This window comes from Enoplosus armatus, chromosome 22 (genome assembly GCF_043641665.1).
Source record: "Enoplosus armatus isolate fEnoArm2 chromosome 22, fEnoArm2.hap1, whole genome shotgun sequence".
NCBI lineage: Eukaryota > Metazoa > Chordata > Actinopteri > Centrarchiformes > Enoplosidae > Enoplosus > Enoplosus armatus.
In genome coordinates this window covers 2,354,721-2,382,204 of record NC_092201.1, presented here as the reverse complement: position 1 = coordinate 2,382,204, position 27,484 = coordinate 2,354,721, and the positions used below count along the sequence as shown (strand labels likewise).

The window sequence follows — 27,484 nt, the reverse complement described above, 5'->3', positions numbered from 1 at the left end:
TGGGACGTGTCAGAGGCTCAAACCACTAGGCCACCGTGACGCTCCATGTCAAGTCAGTTTTGTTATACAGCCTAAAATCACAAATCACACATTTGTCTCCACATACGACACCCTCTATCTTTACAGCCTCGATTCGGATAAGGAAAGACTCCAAGAATGGGACGAAAAGGGGGGAGAAACCTCAGGAAGGGCAACCGAGGCGGGAGGCCCCAGGACAGACAATAGACGACAGGACAGAAGTAGCAGAGCGGCAATATCAGGTCAAAATATAGTACAAATGTTAAGCTGTGAAAAGGAGCTCACACTCTTCCAGGATGACCGTGGGAGGGGAACTGGACTCGTCTCTGACTTCATGAGAGAACCACTTATGAGTCATGTGACTTGTGTTTACAAATCCTGGTTTGTATGTTATGGTGCAATGCAACCCCAACCAAACCACATGCAAAAATGCAACAATTAAACTTAACCGCTGTGGTTGAAAACAGACGAAATACAGTCAGTCAAACTGTCAGTGAACTTGGATATGATGCACTTTGTTTGATCATACACAAGTATTTTATTTATTAAATACATGTATTGTTGTCTGTGTGACGGCCTTTAGCTGGAAATACAAAAGCCAAATATTGATTTAATTTCCTTTATTTTGTGATGAATATGTTTATCATGAACCAGGTAATCCTTAAGAAGAATAACATTAAATAACAGCTGAATACTTTTCTAGCATGATAATGAGTGGGCATCAGACGTCAGTATTGACTTTTAAAAAACCCATGATTTAATTCATTCTTCCCCCAGAAAGAGACACCCTTGCTCCTAACGAGGAGGTCGTTACCGCCCAAACGTGAATCAGTTTTTAAATAGAACATTTTGGCATTAAGTTTTAAGTGAGGTTAGAGTGACGGGAATAAAACAGGACAGGTGGTGTTGGAAACTTTCATAGCACGACATGTTACTGGCCATGAAGGACACTGGAACTCTGGCTGAAGTCCGATTGGTCAAAAAGCTGCACACTTCAAACAGGAAATGACACGGGGGAGGGCAAACAGGAAGTGTGAGAGCGGTGATGTTGTTCCACTGTGTTTTCTTTCCCGTCCTGTTCCCATTCCCTCGCTCGCTGTGGCACGACGCCAGGCTGAGAGAGGAAGGAGAGAGGAAAGGGAGTGAGAAAGTCACAGAGAGGAGGGCATTCTGGGGAATCCCACCAACCACCCCCACCCCCAACACCACCACCCCCCTCCCTCGGTGGCTCCATCCACAGACATTATACTGTCCTGAACTGCTGACTCAAAACTTTGTGCTTTATTGTCTCCAAGGAGTGTTGGACTGTTGTGACGTGCAGGACGGTTTGAATCCAGATCCAGAGTCCAGAATCTTTGAGGCTGCCAGCTGTTGACAGATGTTCAGTGTTTTATTGTTGTCGGTGTGAAAAATGCGATTGGACTTCTTTCATGGGGTGGACAGAAACACGTCTGCAATGGGATAATGTTGCTACATGTCTGTAGGAAGCGTAAGTAGGACATTGTTTGCTAACACGTTAGCTATAAGAACTTTATATGGTGATAATATATATCGGCCATTTTGTTTTGGAGCCAATCTGCTTCAGAGTGACCAAACATTTCATTAGTGCGGCTTAAATCAGAGACTTTCCCGCTCTGCTAAAGATTTCATTCTTGGCAAAAGATGCAACTCTTGTTTGGACTAACTTAACACGGCAATAATCAATATTTTTTATTAGCATTAGATCAGGAGTTCTTGTGCTCATACCCACAGAGAATTATAACCAGACTCTGCAGTTAGCCTCTATCAATATAGTATTTTTATTTTTTTTTTTTACTTTCAAAATATTAGTATTTGTATTTGCTTCAACACAGTATCGGCTAGGCTATACTCAGGTATTAGCATTTAAACATGTATATTAAACTACTAGTTGATATGTCTAACCTTTGCATGTAGTTTGTAAGAGTTTTACATGCTAGCCTGCTAATGCTAGCATGGTAGTGTGCTATATTAGCATTAATCTCAAAGTACAGTTCGAGGATAATTTGTCCATTAGTTTTAAAGGTATCTTGTCATAAAATTTTGGACATTTTGACCTGGTGGTGGTGCGAGATAAAAGGTCTGCGGCCGTCAGGATTCATCCTCTGGGAATCCTGACAAATCTCATCTCAAAAGCCACGTTGCCATCTTGACTAAGCACATCAGTATTAGCTTCATAGCCAGCTATTGATGTGTCTCTGCATGCGAGTTTGCGGCGACCTGAGTTTTAAGTGTGGAGCTGAAATGTTTCTGCGTGAATGTGGCGAGTTGTTCGTGCTCACATTGTTCCCGTGCACGGCGTCTCATTGGCATTCAGCAGCAGGACTCTTGAGTGCCGTGACGCACTGAAGCGCAGCAGGCAGCATTAATCAATGTGCCGAGCAATCAGCACCCAGTCTAATTCAATCACCCCTCCAACAGAATGCTGCCATTAGGACAACAGAGGAGTGTGTGTTCACACTGCTGTTGTGTGTGTGTGTGTGTGTGTGTGTGTGTGTGTGTGTGTGTGTGTGTGTGTGTGTGTGAGTCCCTCTGCCAGCCGCCGCCGACCCGAAACAAACCCCTTCAGAGAGACAGAGTGGGAAGAGGCAGCAGATAGAGAGCATTATGGAGAGGATTGCTGTGTAAAATTGGTGTTTGCACTTTCTCGCCGTGCACAAGAGAGACAGAAGTTCAGACGTGGAGGCCGGAAAGATGACAGCGTCGCCCGTATTGTCATTTTCTGTGGAGGGAAACAAAGACGTGGCATCAAGTTTAAAAACGTTCACACTGAGTTTTCTGGCAGGCAGTAAAGACGTTCATTCATTCATGTTGTGATAACTGCAGACAGGTCTTGACTAATTCTGAGCAATGGAGACAATAAGGACGTTAATGCGTCTGTGTTTCCTGTTGGAGTCTCTTTGTATCCTTTTCAAAGCCTTCTCCCCTCTCCTTATTGGGTAATATTTCACATGTTCTGCCGTTTAATCTGCCGAAACTCTGGCTTTTTGTTCCGCTGCCTCTCACATTTTCTTCCTTTTGTAAACGATTATCATTCTGCTGAAGGTGTTTCTCAAACCGCTCGGGATCATCAAGGATGGGCTCCAACTACTAAAGCTCACTGTTGCACAAGCAGACAGCAAAAAGAAAATCCTTCTCAAGCTCACATCTGGAATCTTAAGTATCCCAAACCTCTATCACACCTAGACATATGAATTAAGAGCTGCCACAGAATAAATCATATGACTAAATCTCTCGCGGTTGATTGATTTGATTATAACGTCAAATCGACCAAACCTAAGGCTTTAATGGCCATTACACACCAGAAAACTAGGCCAGTTGTTGGACATAGAAGACATCAGTTGTGCTTTGAGCCGATTCTTCATACTAATTTGATACTCGACTAATCGTGTTAGTTATTTTTCTGTTTCAGTTTCATAAATGCTGCTTTCCTTTGTCATATTGGACAATTTTGGACTGTTGGTCGGACAAAAAAAGCAAACTGAAGACATTTTATAGACTAAACAATTCATCGATTAATAGAGAAAATAATCTGCAGATGAAAATGATCATTAGTTGCAGCTCTAATTAACAGCTACAAAGACACCTGCATCGACCGACGCCAACCTGTTTCTGCTCTCCACGGTTGCCGTTGTGTGTTTTCAGTCTGCGTGCAGCGTCTCCTCTCCCCGACGTCCAAGATCGAAGACCCAGTCGCAGCATCGACGGCGTCTCGGTTGCCAGTTTGAGTGAAGCAGGCTGAGCTCTTATCGGTCCTGTAGATTAAAGAGACGATGCATCAGCCGCTCGACCAGACTCTCAGTATCTGTCTCTTCTCAATCAAGTGGGTGTTAAGGCGAACCCGTGGAGGACCTATCGATCTGGTTTGTTAGAGGGGCCCCTGTGTGACTGGACCTATCGGTGCTGTTGGAGGGAGACTGAGGGCTCCATCAATATCTTCCTGCTTCCCCTCAACTCAGTGATAGCAGGTCAATCCATATCTCTGTAGGAGCCCCCACCTCTCTCCTATTCGCTCACCTTACTTACTCATTCCCTCACATGTGGGACTCCTTTGATAACACCTCTTGAAATGCAGAATATACCAAGAGGCTATTCCAAAAACGGGCCGCACAACGCAGCAGCATGTCATGTGACCGGTGTCACTTGATGCCTATAGTGCACGTCGGATGCCGCAGCACCTCAACGAGACCACACAGCAAAGAGTGACGCAAAATGCAGCTCGAAGTGAATATGGAGTGCAGCACTGCATTCAGGAGTTCTTTTTAAAAGATTTGTTTTGTCTGTGTAATGCTGAGGCGATGCTGGTTTCTTCCTCCTCGTCCACTGTGAGAGAGATGTAAGGAAAAAGAGCTGGAGTAATATTCAGAGCTCTCGTTGCTGCTCTGCCGGTTGGACATGGTTAACTGCATGTTTTTAAAGACAAGGAGTCTCTAAATTAAAGAAAAGTACAGTACAGAAGAGGTTTTACATTTTAAATGAAATTCATTCTTTATTTAGAATGAGGATGATGAGCTTTTTTTCCTGTGTTTATATCTGTGTTAAATTTAATTGATCCATTTGTTACTTAATTGAAAGATAATTCCAATTCATTACAATGTTGGTCTTTGTGCTGTGGTTTGATGTCAACAGATGATTAAAGATTAAGCTTTAGCTTTTCTTTGGTGAAATACTGGATCCTTTAACAGCTTCAGGCCTCTGAAACAATCAGATAAGTTAAAATCAGTCTTTGGTTGAACTGATCTCAGCTCCTGTCAGGAGTAGAAAAGGGTACGTTGGGGAAAGTCAACCAGCGGCAGCGATGGAAAGTACGACAGGTGCATGTGCTGTTGTGGCACATCCCCTGATATAGAGAGCAATAAGCGTTGTTGTGATGCATCTAATGGCCGCCAGTCTGCTTTGGAGGGCTGTCCTTGTAGTTGTTAGACTAATTTATCAGAAGTAGGTGCTGGAATGACTGTAGTCACTGAAAGGTGGACACCATTATGTTCGTAAAAGGCCACACTTTCACCTCATGTAGTGGGGTCACAGCCTAGCAACGGTGGGTCTGAGGCATAGCAACAGCAGCCGCAGAGTCGGTCCAGCAATGCAGTAATTGGACCTTTGGACTCAGTGCCGGAGGATCGACACGCTAACAAGTACAGACACACTTCATCACAAGGACACCATACTGTAGCACACAGCCCAGAGTGTGTGTGTGTGTGTGTGTGTGTGTGTGTGTGTGTGTGTGTGTGCACACGTTTGTGAGACAGAGAAAGGGTGCAGTTTATTTCAACAGGGTGGGTTTTATAGTGACTACATTCATGTAAAAAATGTTGGTATGGCTCCTCACTGCATGCTGCACTGTCCTTGAGTGTTTGTTCGTGAGTGTGTGTGTGTGTGTGTGTGTGTGTGTGTGTGTATACATCCATGCATGTGTGATCTCATGGTGGGTGGGTGCATATATTCCCGTTCAACATGGCAGTGAACACTAATGGAATGGTGTGTTCATGGGCCTTGAAGGTATTTGAAATGTCGCTACTCAAGGTCACATCATCTTCACTCCATCTACTGACAGATATTGGAGAATATTACCCAGCGCAAGGGCTGCTGGGTAATCCAGTTTGGATTTGAAACTACAGAAGAAGAGGAGGAAGAAGGGCTGATGGAGACAAGGATTTGGGTTTTTGTTGTTATTGTTTTGTTACTGGTTTCTTTTGTTTGTTGTTGGCCACCAAAAAGTTTTTATTTTCTTATTCTAATTTTAGTTTTAAAATATATATTTATATAATATATATTTTTTAATGTATTTTGAATTTTGAACTTGATTATTTTCATGGCTCAAAAAGTCTTTACTCCTGAATATTATTAGATTAGATGAGTTTCTACTTTATTGTCATTGCACACAGTAAGTTATAAAGAAAACCCCAAACCACTGTCTCCAACGTTTTGGGGCGGAAAAGCTTCGAAATTAGATCACAGAACATCAAAAGTCTCCATTACTCTCGTTTTCATGATTGCCTGTGTTGATTAGAGCCATATTTCCCATTATAAACCCAATTCTACATTAAATAGTATGTTGTATAACAAAACATCATCATGTCAGAGTTCAGTGACAACAGCTAGATGAAAAGGTCAACATCGGCCGACCCCTGATGGAAATAAAGAACTGACAGCACGGGGGATACGTCATCAATTGGAGGTATAAATGGACTGATTATAGCGAGATGATGCAGTTAGAGGGAGGAACAGGGAGGAGAGACTGTGAGAGATGGACTAATGGACGGAGGCGGAGAGTAAACGAGAAGGAAAGATGAACTAACGAGAGAGGTGGAGAGCTACCAAACATTATTATGATGTACATATTGGACATAATCTAATCTAATGAAAAGATGAGAGTTGCAATGCCAGAACAAATCTCCGTCTTATCAGTCATTTTTGTCTCTAAATGAGCCCTAAAAGTTCTTGATTCCTGAAAACAAGTGAATAGAAATCTGCCGTTGAAGGAGGATTATTTCCCTGAGGAACCTCACAGGAGACACCGGCCACAGAGGGAGCAGAATTGGCCAAATTGGCTGTAATTTGATACCAACCACATCGTTGAGGCAATTAATTCAGACTCAGAAGAGTAAGTGATAAGCAAGACTCTCAGCAGAACTAGATAAATGCTTGTACCCTAAAACACCATGCGATCATACAACCTGCTTTATAATTAGCTGCTTCTATCTTGAAAAGCAATTAAAGACGTCTTCATGGACGTGCAGGGGAGGGAAGGTTAAGACAAAGACAGTCTGATGTGAGAGGGTGTAACCCGAGGACGACTGATGTACACACACATTCACCCCTTTACATTCTGCTCATGTTCTCAGCTTCACAGTAAATGTACATGAGGAAAAAAGGGGGGGGGTGACCGAGACAGAAAGCGACACAATGAAAAGGAGAGAGGAGGAGGAGGAGGAGGGAGGAGTGCAGGGAAGCAGAGAGAGGAGAGAGGGAGGGAAGGAGATGCTGTGTGTGAGTGAGAGAGGCGCTCATTAATAAGAATTTAGAGGATGTGAAGAGAGGACAGCGAGCGAAGCAGCCAGCGTTTGCAGGACTACGACGGGAGGAGAGGGTGATGATGGGAGAGAGAGAGAGAGATGGACGAGAGAGGATGGGGGAGTCAGAGAGAGTTTGACAAGCAGCATCTCCGGTCAACTGTGCATGTATTGATCCACGAGAACCAGGTGTGGTTTGTCTGAAGAAGAAGAAGAGGATTGCTGCTGGCGGCCAAATGAAGAGTGTGTGAGAGCACTCCAGCTGAGCGACACAACACACACACACACACACATCACACGCGAGATGAACACATTCAGTTTGCAGAGAGTCGGCGCTGCCAGCGAACGTCCTCCGCTACTTTCAGCTGCTGCCAGTTGTTGAGTTGAGATTTACAGGCTGTTTCATGTGGACCAGAGGCAGCGTTGGAAGCAGGTGAAGCACTGATCAGGTCTTTGCTGCTGCTGCTGCTGCTGCTGCACATCTGTGTGCTTGGAGACCAGCTGTTTCATAGAGGAACGTCGGTGTCTAAGAGTATCTGAGGACGTTCGAGTGCCGGAGAGTTTGTAAGCATGAGTTGAGAACTGGAGGAAGAACATCAAAGAGATAAAAAGAGGAGAAGAAGCTGGTCTCGGAGCAGAAACGTCCCCTCCTTCAGGGGATTTGAAACTACAGAAGAGGAGGAGGAGGAGGAGGAAGGGTTGATAGAGACTGGGATTTGGGGGGGGGGGGTTTGTGGCCAAAAAGTTTGTCGTTATTCTTTTTCGAAGACTTAAAGAAAACCCTGGTCTGGGAGCAGAAACATCCCCTCCTTCAGGATGCTGAAATCAAGATTCCCCCGGAGCCGGGACTCATGATGTGGCTTAGAGGATGAGTCCTGAGGAGGAACCAGGGAGGGATGCGGTTGTTGGGGCTGAGAGGGCGAGAATGGGCTGCCCCTGCCCTGTGGCACACCCAGCTGCCCCCACCGCTGCCTCCCCGTGAGCATGCAGGTCCTACAGATCGTCAAGGAGCTGGTGTCGCCGTCCAGACGCAGGGCAGCGGCCAGATTTGGAGGTGTGTGCACGTACTGAACAGCACATTGTCCATGCAGCCATCAGAGCCGCTGGTTGTGTTTGTATGTATTTCTCTGTAAAGCTCGACAGATAAGATGCAAAGATCAAACTGCAGAATCAAAGAAGGAGAGGAAAGGGCAGCAGTCCAAAGATTTATGAGCCCTGTGAATGTTTACTGTAGTGTTAGAGCAGTATAAGCAGCACACAAGCCTTTTATTAAAACGGGTTATTGGCCAGTTATGTGGTCCTCCTCTGATACAGTGAAGGTCTGCTGAAGAATGAAAGCCGCCTCGCCTTCCTGTCAGGAGCTGCTCATCGACTTGGAACATCTTCATTAGTTTAATGGAGATTTCAGGGGAGACGCTTTTCCGCTCGGTCCTTCTCGGTTTCACAAAGATTTATTAGACTGATCGGTAGAATTAGTTTTGCTCTTAAAGGTTTAAGTACACGTGAAACAAACTAGTGCGTTCAAAGTGTCGTCCAGCCGCGTCTAAAGGCAAAAGCGCTTCTAAAAAGAAAAGGGAGCTTGAGAGTTAAAACGCTTCGTAAAGTTATAGAAATTAACGGACGCTGTCTCACACGGTCAGCGTGTACCGTTGCCAGCTAGCTAACCGCTACAGGTAACGTCTGCACATTCAGTACAGCGGGGTTTGAGATTTCACTTCTCTTGAACGGGTGTGATTTGATAATAAAGTGAATTATTTTGTCCTCGGTGTCATTGGGGACGAGGGTCCTGCTGTGTGTCTGAATGGGAGGGACATTCCCCTGGAGCCATCACTGTAATAGCTCTGTTGCTGCGGGACATGAGTGTATATATATGTATGTGTGTGTGTCCGTCCTGCAGCTGCATTTCTCTGGTGTGCGATGAATAATGAAGCATGGTGCCCCGGGGTAATGGAACACTGTGTGACCCCTGACCCCCCCTGCCCCCGTCTCCTGATTGGATCATGCTTGTACCCAATAGCCTCGATCTGTGCCTACTGTTGTTTTTATTGTCACGGCCACAAGTTTATCCAGGCTTTGTGCCCCTGCAGGAGGACGACAGCCACAGCTTGTTGACTTCTCGCTTCACTGCTCTTCAAATAAAAAAAGGAGCCTCTGTATTTCCAGAGGGGCGATTTGCATAAATTTAACGAGGGGTTGATGGGCAGGTAAATTGGTGCTTCTTGCAGATTTCTCCTAAAATGTGTTGTAATTAGGACATTGATGGTAATTTATGCACATTTTTTCCCAGAGTCCCTTCTTTTTTCGGGCGTTTTGCTGGCTGCGTTTGTACCTACATTTGCATAGGATGTGTGTTTTGGGTTAAATTTCTTTTTTCGTTTTCTCGGTTTCACCTGGATTGGCCTTACAGAACTTGATAGTGATATTTTTCATCAGTCTTTAAGTGTGTCCAGCTTCTGTCACTGCCAAAACATGTTAGCGTTAGCTCTTTTGGTGCTGGAAAACAGTGGTCTGATTTGTGTACATCTGCTGCCAGGTTCCCGCCCTCAGAAGTAGAAGCATGTATGTGACAGAAGCCAGTTTAAAAAGCTGAATATACCTGCTCTTAAAGCCAAGAAGGATTCACTATTAAAGGCTTTTATTCAGGTACAAAGTGCTTGTTGTTTCCTGCCAGCTGGCTTTGATAATGGCTTTAATATATCAACTAACCCCACTGGTGCACTCATGGAGGACCAATTAAGCAGCACGAGTATGTGCAGCTTGCTTTCCTTTGGGAAGTTAATATTTTGGGTAGAAATTGCTTTTGTCCTGAATCACTGCAGGTCAATGACAGATGGGGGTAGATGTTGCATTCAGGCGTGCAGGCGTTTTATTTTGGTGACAGTGAACTCGTCGTTTTTTGAGGCAGTGAGCAAGGTCACATATCTTTAGTTTAAATTAGCTAAATAAGAACGTAACCTCTGAACTGGTACGCAGACTTCTCAGTGATCATCTCAATAGATTCAGCCCAGACGTGTCACCATCACTCTGACCTGATACGCTGTGTTTTTAATGGGATCTGTGAAAATTTAATTATCAGAGCTGTGACAGAGTTGGCTTAAATTGAGTTTCTCCAGCAGCTGTTTCTGTTGTGAATGCTGTTATTGGACCATTTCTATAAAACCTTTTTGTTAGTTTCACCCAGTGACACAGAGCACTGTGTTAATTTGAGAACAGTCCTTCGCCGTCCTGCTGAAGAGACGTTGTTGTATAATTTAGGAGGCAACAGCTGCTTTGAATCACATTTTATATCAAAACAAAAGACGAAATCCTCATATTGAACATGCTTGAAAAATGTTAACTGAAGTTATGACAGTTATGTTAAGGTTACTCAACCAAAACCACCAAGTCAAAGAGATCATGTCCATGTTTAAATATTACAGATCTGAGAAGCAGGCTGCACAATACAGAAGTCTGTTTGTTTACACTAACTTCTCTAATGCCTCTAAATTCAAGTTTTGATGATTTATTGATTTTTAAAATGCTACAGGTGGGGGACCTTTCACGCCACCAGCCTGCTCTTAGCCTCCAGCTCCAAACTGCAGTCCCTCGTGAGGCTGTGAGTGTGTATTAGACTTGATGACAAGCGTGTGAAAGTTATTGTGAGGCAGGTAAGTGTGTGTAATCAGCTCTAAAGGCACAGACACTTAAACAGAGAGAGGGTTTCGGAGATTTCAGCTGCTTTATCGACTGCCCCGGGAACGATTCGCACTTTCCATTTGGCTGTCGACTTTATCTCCGTCCGTCGGCCCTGCGGAGGAATTCACCTTGGCTCCTCTCTCAGCTTTGGATCAATCCAGGCAGATTTAGAGATGGCCTCCAACAGATACAGCGCTCACATAAATTCACACACTCGCTGCAGTGCTGCGCTGAGGTGAGATGACTGGGCGTGAGGTGCAGGGCGCTAGCAGACGCTGTTGTTGGTGTGAGTCCCATGATGAGGGTGGAGCTGAGTGAGTCATGTGGCGGCATGTGTGAGAGAGAAAAGCTGACATTTCAGTCAGTTCCCTCTCTGCTCTGCAGTGTGAGGAGGAACCTGTGAGGAACCAGCAGGTCGCATGTGATATAAATGATACGGTATGATAAGTAAAGTGACATGTTCCATCGTTACACTGAACATCACAGTTTGTTCCTCTTGTAAATGTAACAAAGACAAAACACTTCCCTGAGCATGCTCAGTGACCTCATGGATGGCCCAGCGTTTTTCCCTTGTGACCCCTTAAAGTGGAGCAATTAGGGCTGCAGCTCACAATTATTTTCATTATTGATTAATCTGCTGATTGTTTCCTTGATTCATTGATTCATCGTTTCTATAACAGAAACATAAGTAGTGCCATCAAATGACCAAAAGATTCGTTTATTACCACATAAGACGGAAAAAAATCGACTTTTTGAATTATTCTTAGATGCCTGAAGAGGTCAAATTACCCAGGAACTCCCTTTTCTTATCCTCTCAGTTGTCTCGTGGCTCTTTTAGATTTATCCAGCCCCCTGTAGGAGGGGTCCTGACCTGCAGGTTGAGGACCACTGTTCCATGGCGTGGAGGTATAAGGTGGTATTAGGGGCCCCTGTGGCTCAGCAGGTAGAGCGGGGTCGTCCACTATAATCGCATGGTTGGTGCTTTGATCCGTGACACCTTATGTCCTCATGTCAAAGTGGGCTTGAGCAAGAAACTGAACCCCCGTTGCCTCCAACGGTTAGGCCAGTACCTTGCATGGTAGCAGTCCATTTACCGTTCCATTATAAGCTATACTGGTCGCTAGATAATTCTTTATTGGTTTTTTAGTGAAGGTTTGGTCTCTTTTATGGCTTGTGAACAGACCTTTAGTGGTTCAAATCCCCACATCCACTGGGAAAATGTGTGAGAGAAATAAATGAATAAGAACAGCCGCCTCTGAGCAAGGCACTGAATCCTCAGGTCTCTCCTTGAATACCTGATTAGAGAAACGAGTCACTTTATGAATGTGAAGCAGGGAGCTGTTGGGAAACATGTCCTGTTTCTGTTAGTTAAAGAAAAATCTGTCAGCATATTGACTCGTGGCTCAGCTGCATTCGCTTGCAGGAGCCCCGAGGCCTCAACCTTGGCCCTCATTTAAAGCTGTTCACTCTGGAGCAGGATCACCCTGGGACCTCATTATAACCTTGGAATTCACCCGACGTGCCCGTGTTTTGTTTGATTCATTCAAAGAGGACGAACTAAACCTGTGTTCCAGTCCGATTTAGGGATCATCTGCGTATACAACTGGAACATAGTGGGACTGAAGCGGAGCAGCCTCCTGAATTTGTACCCCAAATAATTAATATTTCTTCCAAGTTAAAAAACTGGATTCATTTACTGTCAGATACCAACATTAGCTAGCTACATTTCTGGGATATGTAAAATTACTAGATAATTATTCTCAAAATGAATCCTCATAACTTTGTCTGTGTACAGTAAAGCCTGCATTTTAATAAGGGAATACTTTAGTAACACATCGTTGCATGCGAGTATTGATCTGAATGCACCAGTAAAACTTAGTTCCCCTCTCCAGTGTTTTTTTATTAATGACACAGTTGTGTAAATAGGCCACATGCACATCAGTCTGAGTATCATTGATCTACAGATACTCACCTCTCTGTTGGTCTCTTGACTCTTTAGACATGGAAGCAGTGCAGAGCTGCGTGTCTTTCTTCTTGAGGCGAGGAGGAGCGGAGCAGTTTGGATTTATAACAAGTCTAAACTGCAGGCCTCTCCTGGTCAGCACCATCGGCACTCCAGTATCTCACTGCATTATTCAGCAGCCCTGATATCCTCCCACCCCCCCCCCCCTCTCTCTCTCTCTCCTGTGGCATCTTAACACTCAACCAGAGGAAAAAAACGCTTCACTCTCATATTTAAATACTGCGCCAGAAGCTTCAAACCGGGACACCTTTCTGTGTTCTGCATACCGACCTGTGAACCATCTGTAGCCTCGTACATGTGAGTTTATATTCATGCGTGGACCCGGAGCTTGAAGGGAAAACCGCATGCTGGTTGGTGAAGGAGGCGCCTGCAGACGGTCCAGGCCCAGCAGGGGCGTTGGGCTGAAGCTGCCTGCTGACATCCACATTGTAGCAGCCGGGCTAATTGCCTGTCTGTCCTCCCTAAAGGGCAAAGCTGCGGTTCACTCCTCACACTGCTGCAGAGTTTCACCTCAAAACGCTTGTTTTTTTCTTCCAGTGGCCTCGGCTTCATTCGAACATCTGGGCTCGTTTTATATTTTATTTTTCTGGCGTCAGATTTAGTAGAATGTATTGATCCCTGCTTGCTGCTTCACACCTACGCTTATTAAATTATGTATCAGATGACTCTCTGTAGCCCCTCAAACATCATTACTGAGTTTAGGCTGATTTATTAAATGTGTGCTGATTTGATGGAGGTTCTTCACTGAGAGGTGGTGAAACTGTCTCTGTTGTTTGTGGCTGTAATCAATATCACACTATTGAGAAGAGTAGGTCGTGATATGGTAAAATTACTGCATGTCGGACATTTGTCTGTTAATAATATTATGGTTTCTAACTGCGATGCAAGTTTTCTCCTCTGCTACAAAACAACAAGTAGATTCAGGCAGAACTCAGAAGCCAATTTTCCAGATTATTGCAGTAAACTTTTATGAAGCAGTGACCTTCATCGAGACCTGTTAGCACAACCACCAGTTATTTTTAATATTGCATATATTTCATATATTCAGTGGACTAAAAGCATCGATGTATGGCCGGACATAGACTCTGCACAGGAGGAGGGAGAGCAAACATCATAATAAGATTCACTGAAGCTGATTACTGATATTATTTAATTATTGCCCAGCCAAAGTCTCTCAACCCAGGTTTTCAATGAGGACATGTAGTTGGCTAAGACTGACTGAATCTGTATTTGGTGGAGCTTCGTCAGATTAGCGGGAGATTTTTGTAGCGTGTGTGAGTGTCTGTTACACAAGTTTTAGGCTGCTCAAAACAGAAATGTGTTTTAATTAACACACTGTTCATTCATTACAGTAGCTGCTGTCTCGCCGTGAAATCTGAAGCTAAACAACGATGATTCCTCTCACTTCCTGTTCCTGTCAGTGATCAGGAAACCGTCCAGCTTTGAGGTCCAGAGCTGCTCGCAGCGTGAACACATCCAACCACAGAGGCATCTTTTCCCCCATTTGTCTTCTGCACATGCTCAGTGTGGGAGGATGACAGTTAATTAGGTCGACTTGGTGGGATATAGCCTTTAAATCAGCCCCAGTCTTCAGACTCAGACGCATTTTATTGTGGGGTTGAGTTTGTCGAGCTGAAAGTGTGATAATATTCGCTCTTCGTGCATGACAACAGTGTAATGGCAGTAGGAGCGGGCGTGTGTTGTTTGCCTGCCAGAGGAACAAGGAAATGACTTATTACCTTAACCAGTGAGGAAGTAGGACTCCATTGAGGAACAGTGACTTTTTTTCCCCCCACTTTCTGTGAGCTGCAGAGCTTCATCCATCTTCCAACCATCTGCTAAAGATAGAATACACTTCTTTCCATCCCGTCAACGCAGCTCAAAGTGCTCAACAACTGATTACAAGTTGAAAGAAAGAGCAGGTAATTTAAACAGAAGTTACAATCTTGAAAAGGGAGCGATGATGTGACGATGAGTCCTCTCCTGGGGTGTCTTGGTGTACCTGTATTTAGCTCTCTCTGCCTCTGATCTGTACCCACATTTAGCCTCTTTGAACAATATGACTGCATCTAATTATCTGCCAGGCCGCTGTTTCGCCCACTGACAGACACTTTGATATTGATTAATATTTGCCTCGTGGGAATGTGTGCTGGTGCTGCTCGTCTCTCCTCTAATATTACATTTGTTTGTCCCCGGTCCCCCTTCTGCAGTCAAGACATTAGGAGACACTTTCACCTCCATATTTCAAACCTTAGTTTCCTTTTAAACAAGTGGAAATTATTCTATTTGGAAGATGATTTAACTTATTTCCCTCCTTGTCACGGGGATATTACTAGACTCAGTGACAGTGTGTTATATGAAGGCTGGTCACCACATTAGTACAGAGATAGTGCCAAACTCTTCAGCCACATTTGTGGGTTTTTTGCTGCTTGTTAGTAGTTTTTGGTTTTTACCCACACCCTCACCAAACTGCCTCAGATACAGAACTGAAGACAGGAAGCGGATTTAAGGGAAGTGGCCAAAAACAATTTAGAAAAGACAATGTGACATTTTAAGAGCCATATTGTCAGAATATGTTGTCTTTATAATTAAAACATTACTGTCAAGAATATGCTGGTTGAGATATAGCGATGAATCTGACTGGGATTCATTTGATAGTTTTGTTTTGTCGTCGTGGTTTTCAGCATCTGATGATCCCTCATGCTGGGCTGCAGCTCAGACCATGTTATCAAATCCATTTAGGTTCAGTTCTCAACATTTGTAAGGAACTAAAGTTAAATGACTCAAAGATCCAATTGAGATCTATATTTCGTTGGCTGAGGAGGAGGAAGAAACCGTGTTTTAGCAGCCTTGTGTTTAGTGATTAAATAAATATCTGACACATTTAAATAACAGCAGCTTTCTTACTTTTACATTTAGCTAGCATGAATTATTGATTTGATATACATACAGGTTTGCATGGGAGATTAGGACTCCTAAACGTATTTGTTGGTGAAAGTTTTATGCATATGAACAACTCTAACTCTAAACAAATTTATATAGTTGTGACTGACAGGATGGACACCAGATTGTAGAGAGCACAAAAAACTAGAGTTACTAAAGGAATTAACGTTGATTAGCTTCCTGTGAAAGAGAAGATGACGATGACTGATGAAAGTCTGCTACAGGAACGTTTTGTATTTTACTCTCTGGAGAGGGAGAGACACAAGATCATACAAGAGATGAAAGCCTGTGAACCTGGCTACTAAATCAGGGTCCCCCTTTGAAGGTAGTGAAGCACAAATAGAGACGTGGATAAAGTGGACTTCCAGAAAATGGAGATGACGTCTGAAAGCAGCAAGCCCTCTCCCCTCCCCTCCCCTCCCCTCCCCTCCTCTTCCCTCCTCTCCTCTCCTCTCCTCTCCCCTCCTCTTCCCTCCTCTCCCCTCCTCTTCCCTCCTCTCCTCTCCCCTCCCCTCCCCTCCTCTTCCCTCCTCTCCCCTCCTCTCCTCTCCTCTCTCCTCCTCTTCCCTCCCCTCCTCTTCCCTCCTCTCCTCTCCCCTCCCCTCCCCTCCCCTCCTCTCCCCTCCCCTCCCCTCCCCTCCCCTTCCCTCCTCTCCTCTCCCCTCCCCTCCCCTCCCCTCCTCTTCCCTCCTCTCCTCTCCCCTCCCCTCCTCTCCCCTCCCCTCCCCTCCTCTCCTCTTCCCTCCCCTCCTCTTCCCTCCTCTCCTCTCCCCTCCCCTCCCCTCCTCTTCCCTCCTCTCCTCTCCTCTCCTCTCCCCTCCCCTCTCCTCCCCTCCTCTCCCCTCCTCGCTGTGACCCTGGAGCTTCAGAAGTGATAACGGCACTTAAGTCCCATCCGCCAGCTCTCCCCTCACAAACACAGATACTTCCTGTATCGATGGAGCGCCGAGATCGACCCCAGATGACAAGCGAACTTCTTTTTTCCGTTTGCTTGTTGCTCGTTTCAGCCTCCCCAGAACCCCCCCACCCTCCCTCTGGCCTCTGATACGCCACATCACAGGACCCTTCATGGTGCATCACGTCCACTTCATAATGAAGTTTTAATGGAAACTGTTTATCATCCAGCTGTCATCGTCTGCCCCCGCCAGTCTCCGTCTCTTTCCCAACAATGTTTCACATGAAAGAAGTTCTCTAAGACGTTTCTTGTGGACAGTTGGGAAATGGTTTAATTGCTAAATTCGTTACATAAATAATCAAATTTCTGTGGTATGAATGGTCCGCTCTCCTCCTACAGAGATGTTTTACAAGTGCATTTCTTCATTTGTGGTTTTGGATTAAACTGGAACTTTAACTCATCTGATCTGCCACACTTTTTTTATTTTTGTGACATTTGGAAAAGCCTCCCTGAGACTGGACACAGCGATCCCCTCTGTCCTCTCTCTCTTTGCCTCTCTCTGATGTGTTGAATGGAGCTTGTTGTTGTGTTGTTGTGTTTGGGTGGGGAATGTTGTGAGTGGGACTGACTCGCTCCTGAAGTCAGATCTCAGTCTGTCTGTGTTGAAGCTGCAGTAACAAACAGTGGCATTGTGAACTCAGCGTCTCTGATCTCACTTCTCTGTGCCTCTCGCTCATATTTCCTCTCTGCCTGTTGGTGTGCAGCAGAGGGGTTGGGGGGGGGGTGACGGCGATGGGATGAGGTAGTTCAGGTCGTCTCTTGGTGTGTTGGACCCGGTTGAACTGTGACCGATGCGGACTAAGGCTCGGACTCGCTCGGTGGATGCACTGGATGGCTTTAAAGGAGGTAAAGGATGAAAAGATTCTGTCCAGTTGGAGAGTTGGACATTTTTGTTGCTTCAGTTTGTTTGTGTACATGTTTACTTCATACTCTGGTATGTGAATGGTACACACAAGTGTTCGTTTAGTTTTAACCGGTTTATATCATTTGATTTAAATGGGTAAAACCTCTGTGCTAGTTTGTGTTGACATGGCCTGTGGTTTTAATGCAAGTAGCTCGTGAGGAAAATGTACGAAACATACTCAGTTTCCAAGAATGTGGTGAATTTTCCTTTCAGTCTGTACGTCTTTGATCTCCTTTGCGAATGTGAAAAGTATTAAATATTCCATAGATATCTGTGTTGGCCTTCAGAAGCTCGTACTGAATCCAGGACATGTTATGTTTATGGTTTTGTTATTGTAAATAGCTCCTAATATACATGATAGAGATGGATGTAGCCACATGTTCCTGCACACGGGACTCCCTGCACAGTTACTGGATGGACTTCCAGAAAATGTGGTACAAATGTTCATGTTGCCCCAGAGATGAATCCAGATAACTCCGATGATCCCCTGACTTTCTGACTAGCGCCACCAACAGGCCAGCAGTAATACAGTTCAGATGGAGGATTAAATGCTAACTCTAGCATGCTAAAATGCTAAACTTTAGCATTTCTCTTCGTTCTTTTGCAATTTGAACTCACCACCTGCAGCTTATACATAGGACGCTGGGAACATATGTGATACGTGTACACATGCTAATATTATCGTGCAACAGGTAAGAAGTGACTGTGATGTGTGTTGCACAGGCCGGTGGTGTCACCCACTTCGCAGCTGACTGTGTGCAGACACTCAACAGTGAACTATGATGTGCTTCCACGTATAATGCCCTAATATTAGAATGCTAATATTGTACGCTAACACAAGCATGCAGATAATGATGCACTGTGAAGTGTCTGCAGCTGCCTCATCAGTTGTTAAATGGGTGACCCTTCTTACTTGAGGGTGCTACATGTTAGCTTGCAAGCTTGGAATAGCAAAGTTCTCTCTTTATTTTTCATCCGTTCAATAATTTAGTTCTCTGGAGTGTAAAGAGCTTCGCCGCCTCGTCGTCACAGCAACCTGATCTGAGTTTTGTTCCATCGTATTCTGCAGAAGCATTTGATAAAGTGTGTTGTAATATAAGTGTTGGAGAAGTGGCGCAGACCACAGACGCAGTGGAAGTTAATTATTTGTCTGGAAAAGCACATTTGGGATCAGGGTGGCCAAAGTCTCAGGTGGTTGTCACTTGGCGTCACTCGGAAACGCAGACTGGGAGAGACAGATGATTGTTTTGGAGGCACAGTAATAATATATAATAGTGTACTGTAAAGTGTCTGCAGCTGCCTCATCAGCTGTTTGTTGTTTAGTGGGTGACATCATTCGGTCTGTGTGTGCAGAGTTTCATCAGCCACATCGCATGCCGCCTATTTGTCGATTATTTGTCCACATTAACTTCCTCGTGGTGGATAATTGGACTCTAAGGTGCTCTGAGTTTGTGTGTGGTGAGCTTGTCATTCTTATTATATTGTTACTGTTATTATTATTATTATTATTATTCCTCTTTCTGTGCGGATAGCGTCTATGAGAGAGGCACAAAACAAATAGTGCAAAGAGCTGCGACGAGCGCCGACTCCTCAACATAAAGTACAAAGAGAGCTCATTACAGCAGAGGAAACGAGAGGCTGTGATTATACTTGTCATGTTGTTCATTGTCAGCGCTCGTCGTTAACAGCAACAACAATGAGGAACAAACACACAAATACGCCCCACAATGCTTCCTGTCACCTGGCCTGTAGTGTAGTGGAGCTCACTTCAGTCACACGTTCCCTCCGTTTTCCTTTTTAATCTTTTACCTGCAAAGTTCAGCTGAGGCTTTTGTCGAGACTTAAAGAGCGAAGAATGAAAGCCGAGCTAGTGTTTGTTTGTCCTTCGCATCCGCAGTGTGTAGGATAGACCGATCTGTCTGAGAGTCGAGGACGAGGAATGAAGAGGCTCCGAAAGAGTTCCCATGAAGTCAAGAGCTGTGTCTTTGTATGTAACCAAATCCTCACAGAAATGCAACCAGGGCTGCAACTAATGGCCATCAGTAACTCTGCAGGTTATTTTCTATATTAATCATTTGGTTTATAGCCAAAGATATTACATTTACTACCACAGAGCTCTTGGAAAACCTCGTCTGAGGTCTTGGAACCAGTGAAGTTTTGGCATTTTTGCTTTAAGGACCAGTGTGTTGGATTTAGGGTCGAATCGCTGTGTTTTTGTGAGTTTACAATGAGCTCTTCATGTTTCTACAGTAGCCCAGTCGGCTTCAAGGCTGCTGGATTAACGTCCGACATGATGTGCAGATGAGCCTCCTGCCTGGGAGCAGCACTCGCACCTGCTGAGCGGTAAACCTGCTGGGGAAGTTGCACCTCACTTCCTGAATTCTCGACGTATCGTGATGGTTTCACATGAACGCTTCTGACCCTTTTAGCCCTCGGTGCTGCCGCTAAATTCCCACGTGACTTGAATGCAGCGCGAAGAGCGGGAGCGAAGGGCAGAGCGGGGGACGGGGCAGCGTCCAGCTGGTCAGGCGGGTGACGGAGCGGGGACATTTTAATCACAGCAGGACAGGGACAGTTAGCTGGAGCTGACACCGGCCTCACCGCTGGGGGACCGACTGGCAGCTCAGAGCAGAGGAGGTGGAAGGTCAGCTCGATGGGGGGGGGGGGGGTTCTAACCTTGTAATGAAGGATAAGCCGGATGAAAGTTGTCTTTTAAGGGAATAATCCACCCTCAGATCCTGTTGAACTGTAAGATGTTGTTGGTTAGTCCAGCATTTCATTCCATTCTAGTGTTTTATTGTGAGGCTGCATTCAGCAGAGAAATGGGTTTTTAAACTTCTTGTGAATTGGAAATTCTGACAGGTTGACATTGAAAACAACTTGGTCAGTTTGTTTGAAATTAATTGATATTATTGCGAATGAGGTTTGGTACTGAAAACACACTTAAAAACCTACAAAATCCTTTTTCAAAATCAAAAGAAGACAAAGTTAAATGTTATCCAATCACAAGCACCTGCAGAAGACATTTGCCTGATCAATGAAGATTATGGATCCGACCAGATGCCACATTATTGTTATCCGTGGAAATACTTTAAACAACAAAATAAACCAAGAAATGCAAAGCGCAGATGTGAGCTAGATGGCAAAACAATCAAGGTCCCCTTCAAGGTTCTGGTCCTGTTCGACGTGTCACATGATTTTCATCTGCAGATTCATTTTGCTCAGTTGCGAGGTAGTTTTTTTTTTTTTATTCTTCTGTTGTCGTTTAAGGTTGTTTAAGACTGAAAGGACATAAAGTTTAATTCCACTGAAATTTAATTTTTTTTTTTTAAAAATAGCCCATTTACTGAGAGAAAAAAAATCGTCTTCTAGTTGAAATTTCCACTACTGTTAAGCTCTCGTGGGCTGTTGGTCCTCTTTGGGGCCACATGATGTTAAACATATTTCAGAACCAATAAGATTAAACACTCTGTAAACTTTCAGTCACAAGCGGAGTCTTCTACAATTGGCTGTAAACTCCCTGGACCCTCTGCGAGCCCGACGAGAGCTCCTCGGCCACAAATAAAAACACGCGCACAATCTCCGTCACGGGCGCCAATGTGATCCTTGAAGCATGAAAAGGGGTCTAATTGCATTTAGTTTAAGTCAGGCCACTGTGGAATACTAATATGGCTGTAAGGGGTTCTGAATTAAGGCTAAGCTTCAGTGCAAAGAAAAGACCGAATCCCATTTCCTCCCCAATTCCTCTCCCTCTCACTATGGGAACCGCAGGGCCTCCTGGGGTGGAACTCCCAGCAGAAAAAGGCTTTACTGTATTTGTTTATTTGCCCCAGACAGTTTGCCTTGTTGTGTATGGGACCCCCCCCTCCCGGCGTCTTCTCCCGCTGTGTGTGCTCTCGGCAGCCCACAGCAACATGCCTTTCACTGACACACACCATCCTGTCATAAAAATGCCAGCCGGCTCAATAAGGAGCGTGTTTGTTCGGAGTGTTTTGGAATTCCAGTGAAGCCTTTCCTCCCGTCGAACCCCAGAGACCCAGAGAGGAAGTTGGAAAATGACTGGAGTCAAATACTTCCTGTGAAAGGCTGAAAAACTGTTAAAAAGAAAGGAATTATCAGTATTACACAACTGCAGGGACGATGTGGCCAAAGTTTGAGATGAAAGCTGTGTGTAGTTGATGGTGTCTTAAGAGGATTAGCAGTAGAAAACAAACCTAAGCTGTTCTTCCTGTGAGGGCAAAGAAGCCATGTTCTTCACCGTACTTATACCAAAGTTATGAAGTTATAGTTTAAGTGAGACCTTTTTTACACCAAAGTGTGGATTGAATTTTAGCCAGTTTTTTGTTTTTAGTTAGGGTGTGGCTGTAGGGACGGCAGGTTGGTCGGTCGGTCGTCCACCTCTCCAAAAGATGATTTTAAGGCGCCGTGGAGATCGCAGCCTCACAACGATAATCTGACCGGCAGCCTCTCCATGCATTTCCAGCGTTTCTTCATGACAAATGTGTGACTGAGTAAATGAACATCCGGCAAAACGTTCCACATTCTTCATGTGAGCAAATAACATTCTGCCATTCAATGAAACTGATGTCTGGATGACTATGTGCCATCACTTTAACAGATAGATGAAGCTAGAAATGTTACGTATCACGTGTCTGAAACTGGAAAACAGTAAAGGAGAACCACGTAAACGCTTCGTCCTCCTCGGGGTGTTTTATCGTGATGGTTTCACCGCGTAGTGTCTTGTTCAGGTCTGATTCATTATACGCCTCCATCACTACGTGCCGCACACTATATTCAACATAAACACAACATGACCCCACTCAATAGAGTGTGTGCCAGCTTTGTTAACACACATCCGATGTTTGGAGCCTCTCACGGTTGGCTGAATCAGGAAGTGTGTGTGTGTGTGTGTGTGTGTGTGTGTGTGTGTTCACTGTGTGTGTGTTTGCATGTTGTCAGCATGCGCAGCAACAACGACAAACACACAGAAAACCTTTCTGTGCCACTGTGACGTCTCTCTGTCACTACAGCTGTTTAAAGGCGCTCTGTCATCAGCCTGCTTCATATAGACACACACACACACACACACACACATTATTCTCCCAGGCTGAGGTCAGCTCACACCGAGAGAGAGCTGTAACACAAAGCATGTCTGTGATGACAGGATGACCTGATGGTTGTGCAGCGGCTTTAACACCTCAGAAAGCTTACAGGAAGTCCTTTTACAAGCTAGCTACAAGCAGCTACAAGCTAGCTCAGTCGGTCGGTCATGCTAACGTTAGCAGCGTTGGCTCTAGCAGTGGCGATGTCAAAATGTCGGCCCAACGCTTTGGTCCAATGGGAAATACCTCCTCACTAAATCCAATGATTTTAGTGATCCCCTGACTGCTCATCTAGCGCCACCAACTGTTCAAAATTTCACTTGAATCCACTTCAGGATACTTTAAAAGTAATGACTGATTGAGATGAATGAATGAATGAGATTTCAGATTGATTCTAACATAGCATGCTAACGTGCTAACTTTTAGATGTCCTTCACTCGTTTACTGTTAACTACGTACATAATGACAACTCGGTTGTTGAGCATTCAGACACTTACTGTATGAACCATCATCATTTGTTGTGTAAAGCGTAGTATAACGTTCATTTCTGCACCTAAAAGAATTGCATTACAGGATTTTCAGCAGACATTTTACTCTCTGTTTGAGGACACGACTGTATATTGTGCATCCATTATACTAGGTAGCATGCTAAATGTTAGCATGCAACAAACTTTTTATCACAAGTTGCTCTTTAGTCTAGATTGTTGTCCGTCCTGTCGACGTCTCTAATTTCTGGAAGAGTTTCTTGTTTGAAACTAGTGATTAAAATGAAAAGCTCTTGTGGGTGAGACCAAACATAACAATCAGCGTGATGTGTTGCTCACCTGCAGTAAGTAAAACCGCAAAATGCTGCTGCGTCTGTGCTGTAAACGCTGCTGGTGGATGTCAGCAATCACAGTCTGTGTTGACATCAGCTTTCTGGGATAACAAGCTTGATTCATCTGTTGACTTTGTGTAAAAGCCTGAAAACATCACGACAAACACAAAGAGTGGGATCGCCGTTTGCTTGCAGCTCAGTGAGCTCAGCGACGCAGCTGTTAAAAGTTTGTACTGAAACACTCATTCATCTTTCTTTCTTTTCTCTCTCTGTCCTTTCTCCAGCGTCTGATACCGAGCAGGATCCGGCGGTGAAACTCGACCAGGAGCGCGCTGAGATAGTCGCCAAATATGACAAGGTACGGTGAGAACTCCAGCAGCGAGCATACTTATCCTTTAAAAACAGCTGGTGAAGCTGTAACTTTCTGGTGGTTATCCACAGCCAGGATCCAGTCACTCACTCTACCAAACCTCACGACACTGTGGTGGGATCCCTCTATAAATCTCTGCCTTACTGCCCGTGAAACACAATCATAAGGCAAGCTCTGTGTTTTAAACATTTTCATAAATTTAGCAAGGCTGTGATGTGTGTAAGATGGAGTATCCCCGGCCAAAGCTCATAAACCAAAGCCAATTACAATTAACGTGTAAATTAAGCATTTAAACGCCACATTGATGTTCAGCGGACTAACTAACTGAGTCAGGAGGGCAGAAATAGACAAGCATCTACAGATGAAGAGGAAGGAGTCTGTACATCAACTCCATAGTGTCTCTGCTGTGTGTGTGTGTGTGTGTGTGTGTGTGTGGTTGCACTGTATGTATGTGGATGTTTCCTGAGTGACACCTCTATTTCACAGCCCAGCGGTATCAGTCGGACCAGCCCACCATGCTCGGTTTGTAAATTAGTCTTTTTAATTTAGTCCAGCAGGCTGCATAATCAAGCCGCCTCATTAAGAGTGAAGAGACCATGGAGAGGGGAGATGATGGAGGCGTGTGTGTGTGTGTGTGTGTGTGTGTGTGTGTGTGTGTGTGTGTATGTGTGTAGAATGAGGCACAATCAGAGCTAAACCAGTGTCATTGTCGCTGTCGGGGATGGGAGGAGTTTAATGGACTCGGTTATCACGCCGACCACACTCGCTGCTCGTCGCCTCACATCAGCCGGCGTTCGTTCTGGGATTTTAAAATGATTTGTCGTCTTTGCAGAAATGAAGGGTTTTGTTTCCAAATGACATCTCCACTCAGGCCTGACCGCTGTCTGTGTTTTCACGCCTGGCACTGATGCTGATGTTTTTGGATCGGGGCGGCTGATTGTAGATATTTCGGAGCCAGTATTTAATTTGGAACATCTTCACGCTCGGTTGAGATCAGATCAAAAATGTCACATTTGAATCAGTTCAAGTTGAAGTTTTCTCACAGAGACACGATTTCAAATCTAGTAATCCTTTGCTAAATTGTGTTATTCTGTTTTCTATGTTAGTAGCGTCACTCTGTCAGTCCACCACTTTGCTTCAGACTGAAATATAACAGCTACTGGATGTGATGTTCTCCAGAGGATGAATCCTACTGACTTTGGTGATGTAGCGCCATCATCAGGTCAAAGTTGTCCAATACTTTATACTATTTTATGCAAAACTAAAGACATTCCCATCAGCCTTGTGCTAACACTCTAAACTAAGACTTTACCTGCTGAACATACATGTTACCATTGTTATTGTGAGCATGCTAGCATGCTGACGTTAGCATTTAGCGCAAAGCACCACCGTGCAGCCTCACAGAGCCGCTAGCACGACTGTAGACTCTTTGACTACTTCATTCAGATCTCTTTCAGTTTTCTTACTTTTTGTCCAAATATCGCTGTTTGGCACTTTGGATAACTGCGACATAAAAGAAGTTACAGAATAAAATAATAAGTCAAATAATAAATCAGACGTTCTGTGCCGCATTTAATATCAGAGAGTGTTCATTTATTGCAGTGGGTTATAAGATTGATCTAATGGGTTTCTTTCTTTGCTTAATTCTTGTGAAATACTGCCCAGTTTTACCTCCTCAGGCCTCTAAAAACTATTAAAATCAAACGACCTCGCTCTGCGTAGAGGAGTGAGGAGTGCTCACGAGGAGGCACTGCTTTGTATTAAATGAAAAAAAAGAACAGGAACTGCTGATTTATTGTTGTGAATCCGTTAATAAGCTGTAGAAGTCGTGAACAGTGGATCACAGAGTTCTGGTGACACACAATCATAGAAGCGCTGAGCAGTCAGAGTCCAGCTGAAATCGATTTTAAGCAGAGGGAGAAATGATGAATGTGTCAGCCATGACGGTGCAGTGTTCTCGACTCTTATTCGAGAGTGTGAACACACACACGGTGTGAGGTGGGATGAAGCACGGAGGTCTTTTGATCCTTCAGAGGTGTGTGTTGGAGTTATTTATTCAACGGGTGTGTTTCTGAGGGAGCGCTGCAGACGCTGGGTGACGACAGAGGGAGGAGACAAATTTAAATATATTTCACCTCAACATCTGGTCATCAGGCTGACCTGTGAAACCTCAGACAGGCCTTCTGTCTTCTGTACGAAGAATATTTTAGTCTCCCTCAGCGGAGAGCGGCAGGAACGTCGAGGTTGGAGGTTCATAAATAGTTTCTGCTGTGGTGAGTTTGATGCCTTTGTGTCTTAAAGTAAAAATGGCAAAACCCAGCTTCCACACATCGAATAATAACTCCGTCAAATCTGAACACACAGATTCAGTTGCACTTTCCATGGAAATCGTTATCGCAGATGTTATAAAACCACTTCGAAATCATAGAAAAAAAGATGCTCCTTAAAATCCCAGAATTTGCTTGAGAATCATCACATTTTTAAGTTTTCTTCAGTATCAAAGTCATAGTTAGATAGTTGTCTGTACGTCCATGGGTACGCCGCAAACAGCAACTGCTAATGGCTAATTCAGCATACTTTTAATACCAGTTCATGCCAATTTGCCTAAATGTAAACAGATATAGGCTTAAAAATAACGTGGCTGAACATTAGAAACATTATACTTCCTGTTTACGTCCCTCAAAGCATTATGGGAACTTAGAAGCTAATATCAACCCTGAGATTCCTGTAATGGACTTGAATAGAAATGTGTTTGTGTTGTTCGCAGCACTGAAAAAATAAAATACAGTAAAAAGCGTCAGTCCAGGTTAATCCAGGTAACAGACTTCTTTCTGCCAAAGAAAGTTTTGGTGTCCTCTTTTCTTCCGTTACTCTTTTTCCCGCACACTCTCGTCTCTCTCTGATATCCTCGTCTCTCGACTTCATCCTTCCTCACGCACTCTTATTGTGGGTTTTCTATTTCATTGGTCCATGATGGTGAATTAACTAGAACCAGTTTTTTCGGAGGCCTGGAGTCAGACGGTGACGCAGGTGGGCGTCTGGCTGTTCATTTCACACCTGTTAGTCGCTGCACACACACACATGGTTTCTGTTATAAACACACACTCACGCAGACACACTTTCCCAAGGGCACCGGAGTCGTGGCTCCCCTCGTAATCTAGCAGCCAATCAAAACATGATTCTCTGCCCCTGCAGAACGTGGGTGGCATGTAATGTGGAGCCCAATCAGAAGTCACTGTTTGTTGCAGGGCTCGACCAGCATCAGACAAACTGCAGGGCTGCAACTAACGATCATCCACGCCGTCGACCGATCGATCTGTCGATAAGTTTTCAGATCGACTGGTTCTCTTCTGTCTGTAAAATGTTAGAAAGTACTCAAAAACAACCGCCACATCCTCCCGGAGTCCAAAGTGATGTCGTCACATCGCTGACCAACAGGAAAATCTCCTTTTTGTAGTTTTATTTTTATAGTTTTTGTTCCCCTCTCTCATCTTTTTCTTTCTGTTTTTATTTTAAATTCTGCGCCAGTGTTTAACATAATGTTCCCTCGTATAGAGATTGAGGTCCACGTTATAAAATCAATATATGTATTACACACGCTTACTTACTGCAAATACTCATTAATGGCTTTATCTATAATTGTCAG

General features: G+C 44.4%; 1 protein-coding gene across 2 annotated transcripts in view; it reads left to right on the top strand.

Moving 5' to 3' along the window:
* The window catches only part of usp6nl (USP6 N-terminal like), a 64,347-nt gene that overhangs the window by 19,570 nt on the left and 17,293 nt on the right, over positions 1–27,484 (top strand). The window contains exons 1-2 of one of the 2 annotated variants that reach the window (XM_070929108.1): positions 17,373–17,491; positions 23,753–23,826. In XM_070929108.1, the coding sequence (XP_070785209.1) occupies positions 17,437–17,491; positions 23,753–23,826 (129 nt within the window). In that variant the 5' untranslated portion in view covers positions 17,373–17,436. Of the gene's footprint in view, positions 1–17,372; positions 17,492–23,752; positions 23,827–27,484 lie in introns of those variants that run through there. The other variant, XM_070929109.1, reaches the window with a different exon arrangement.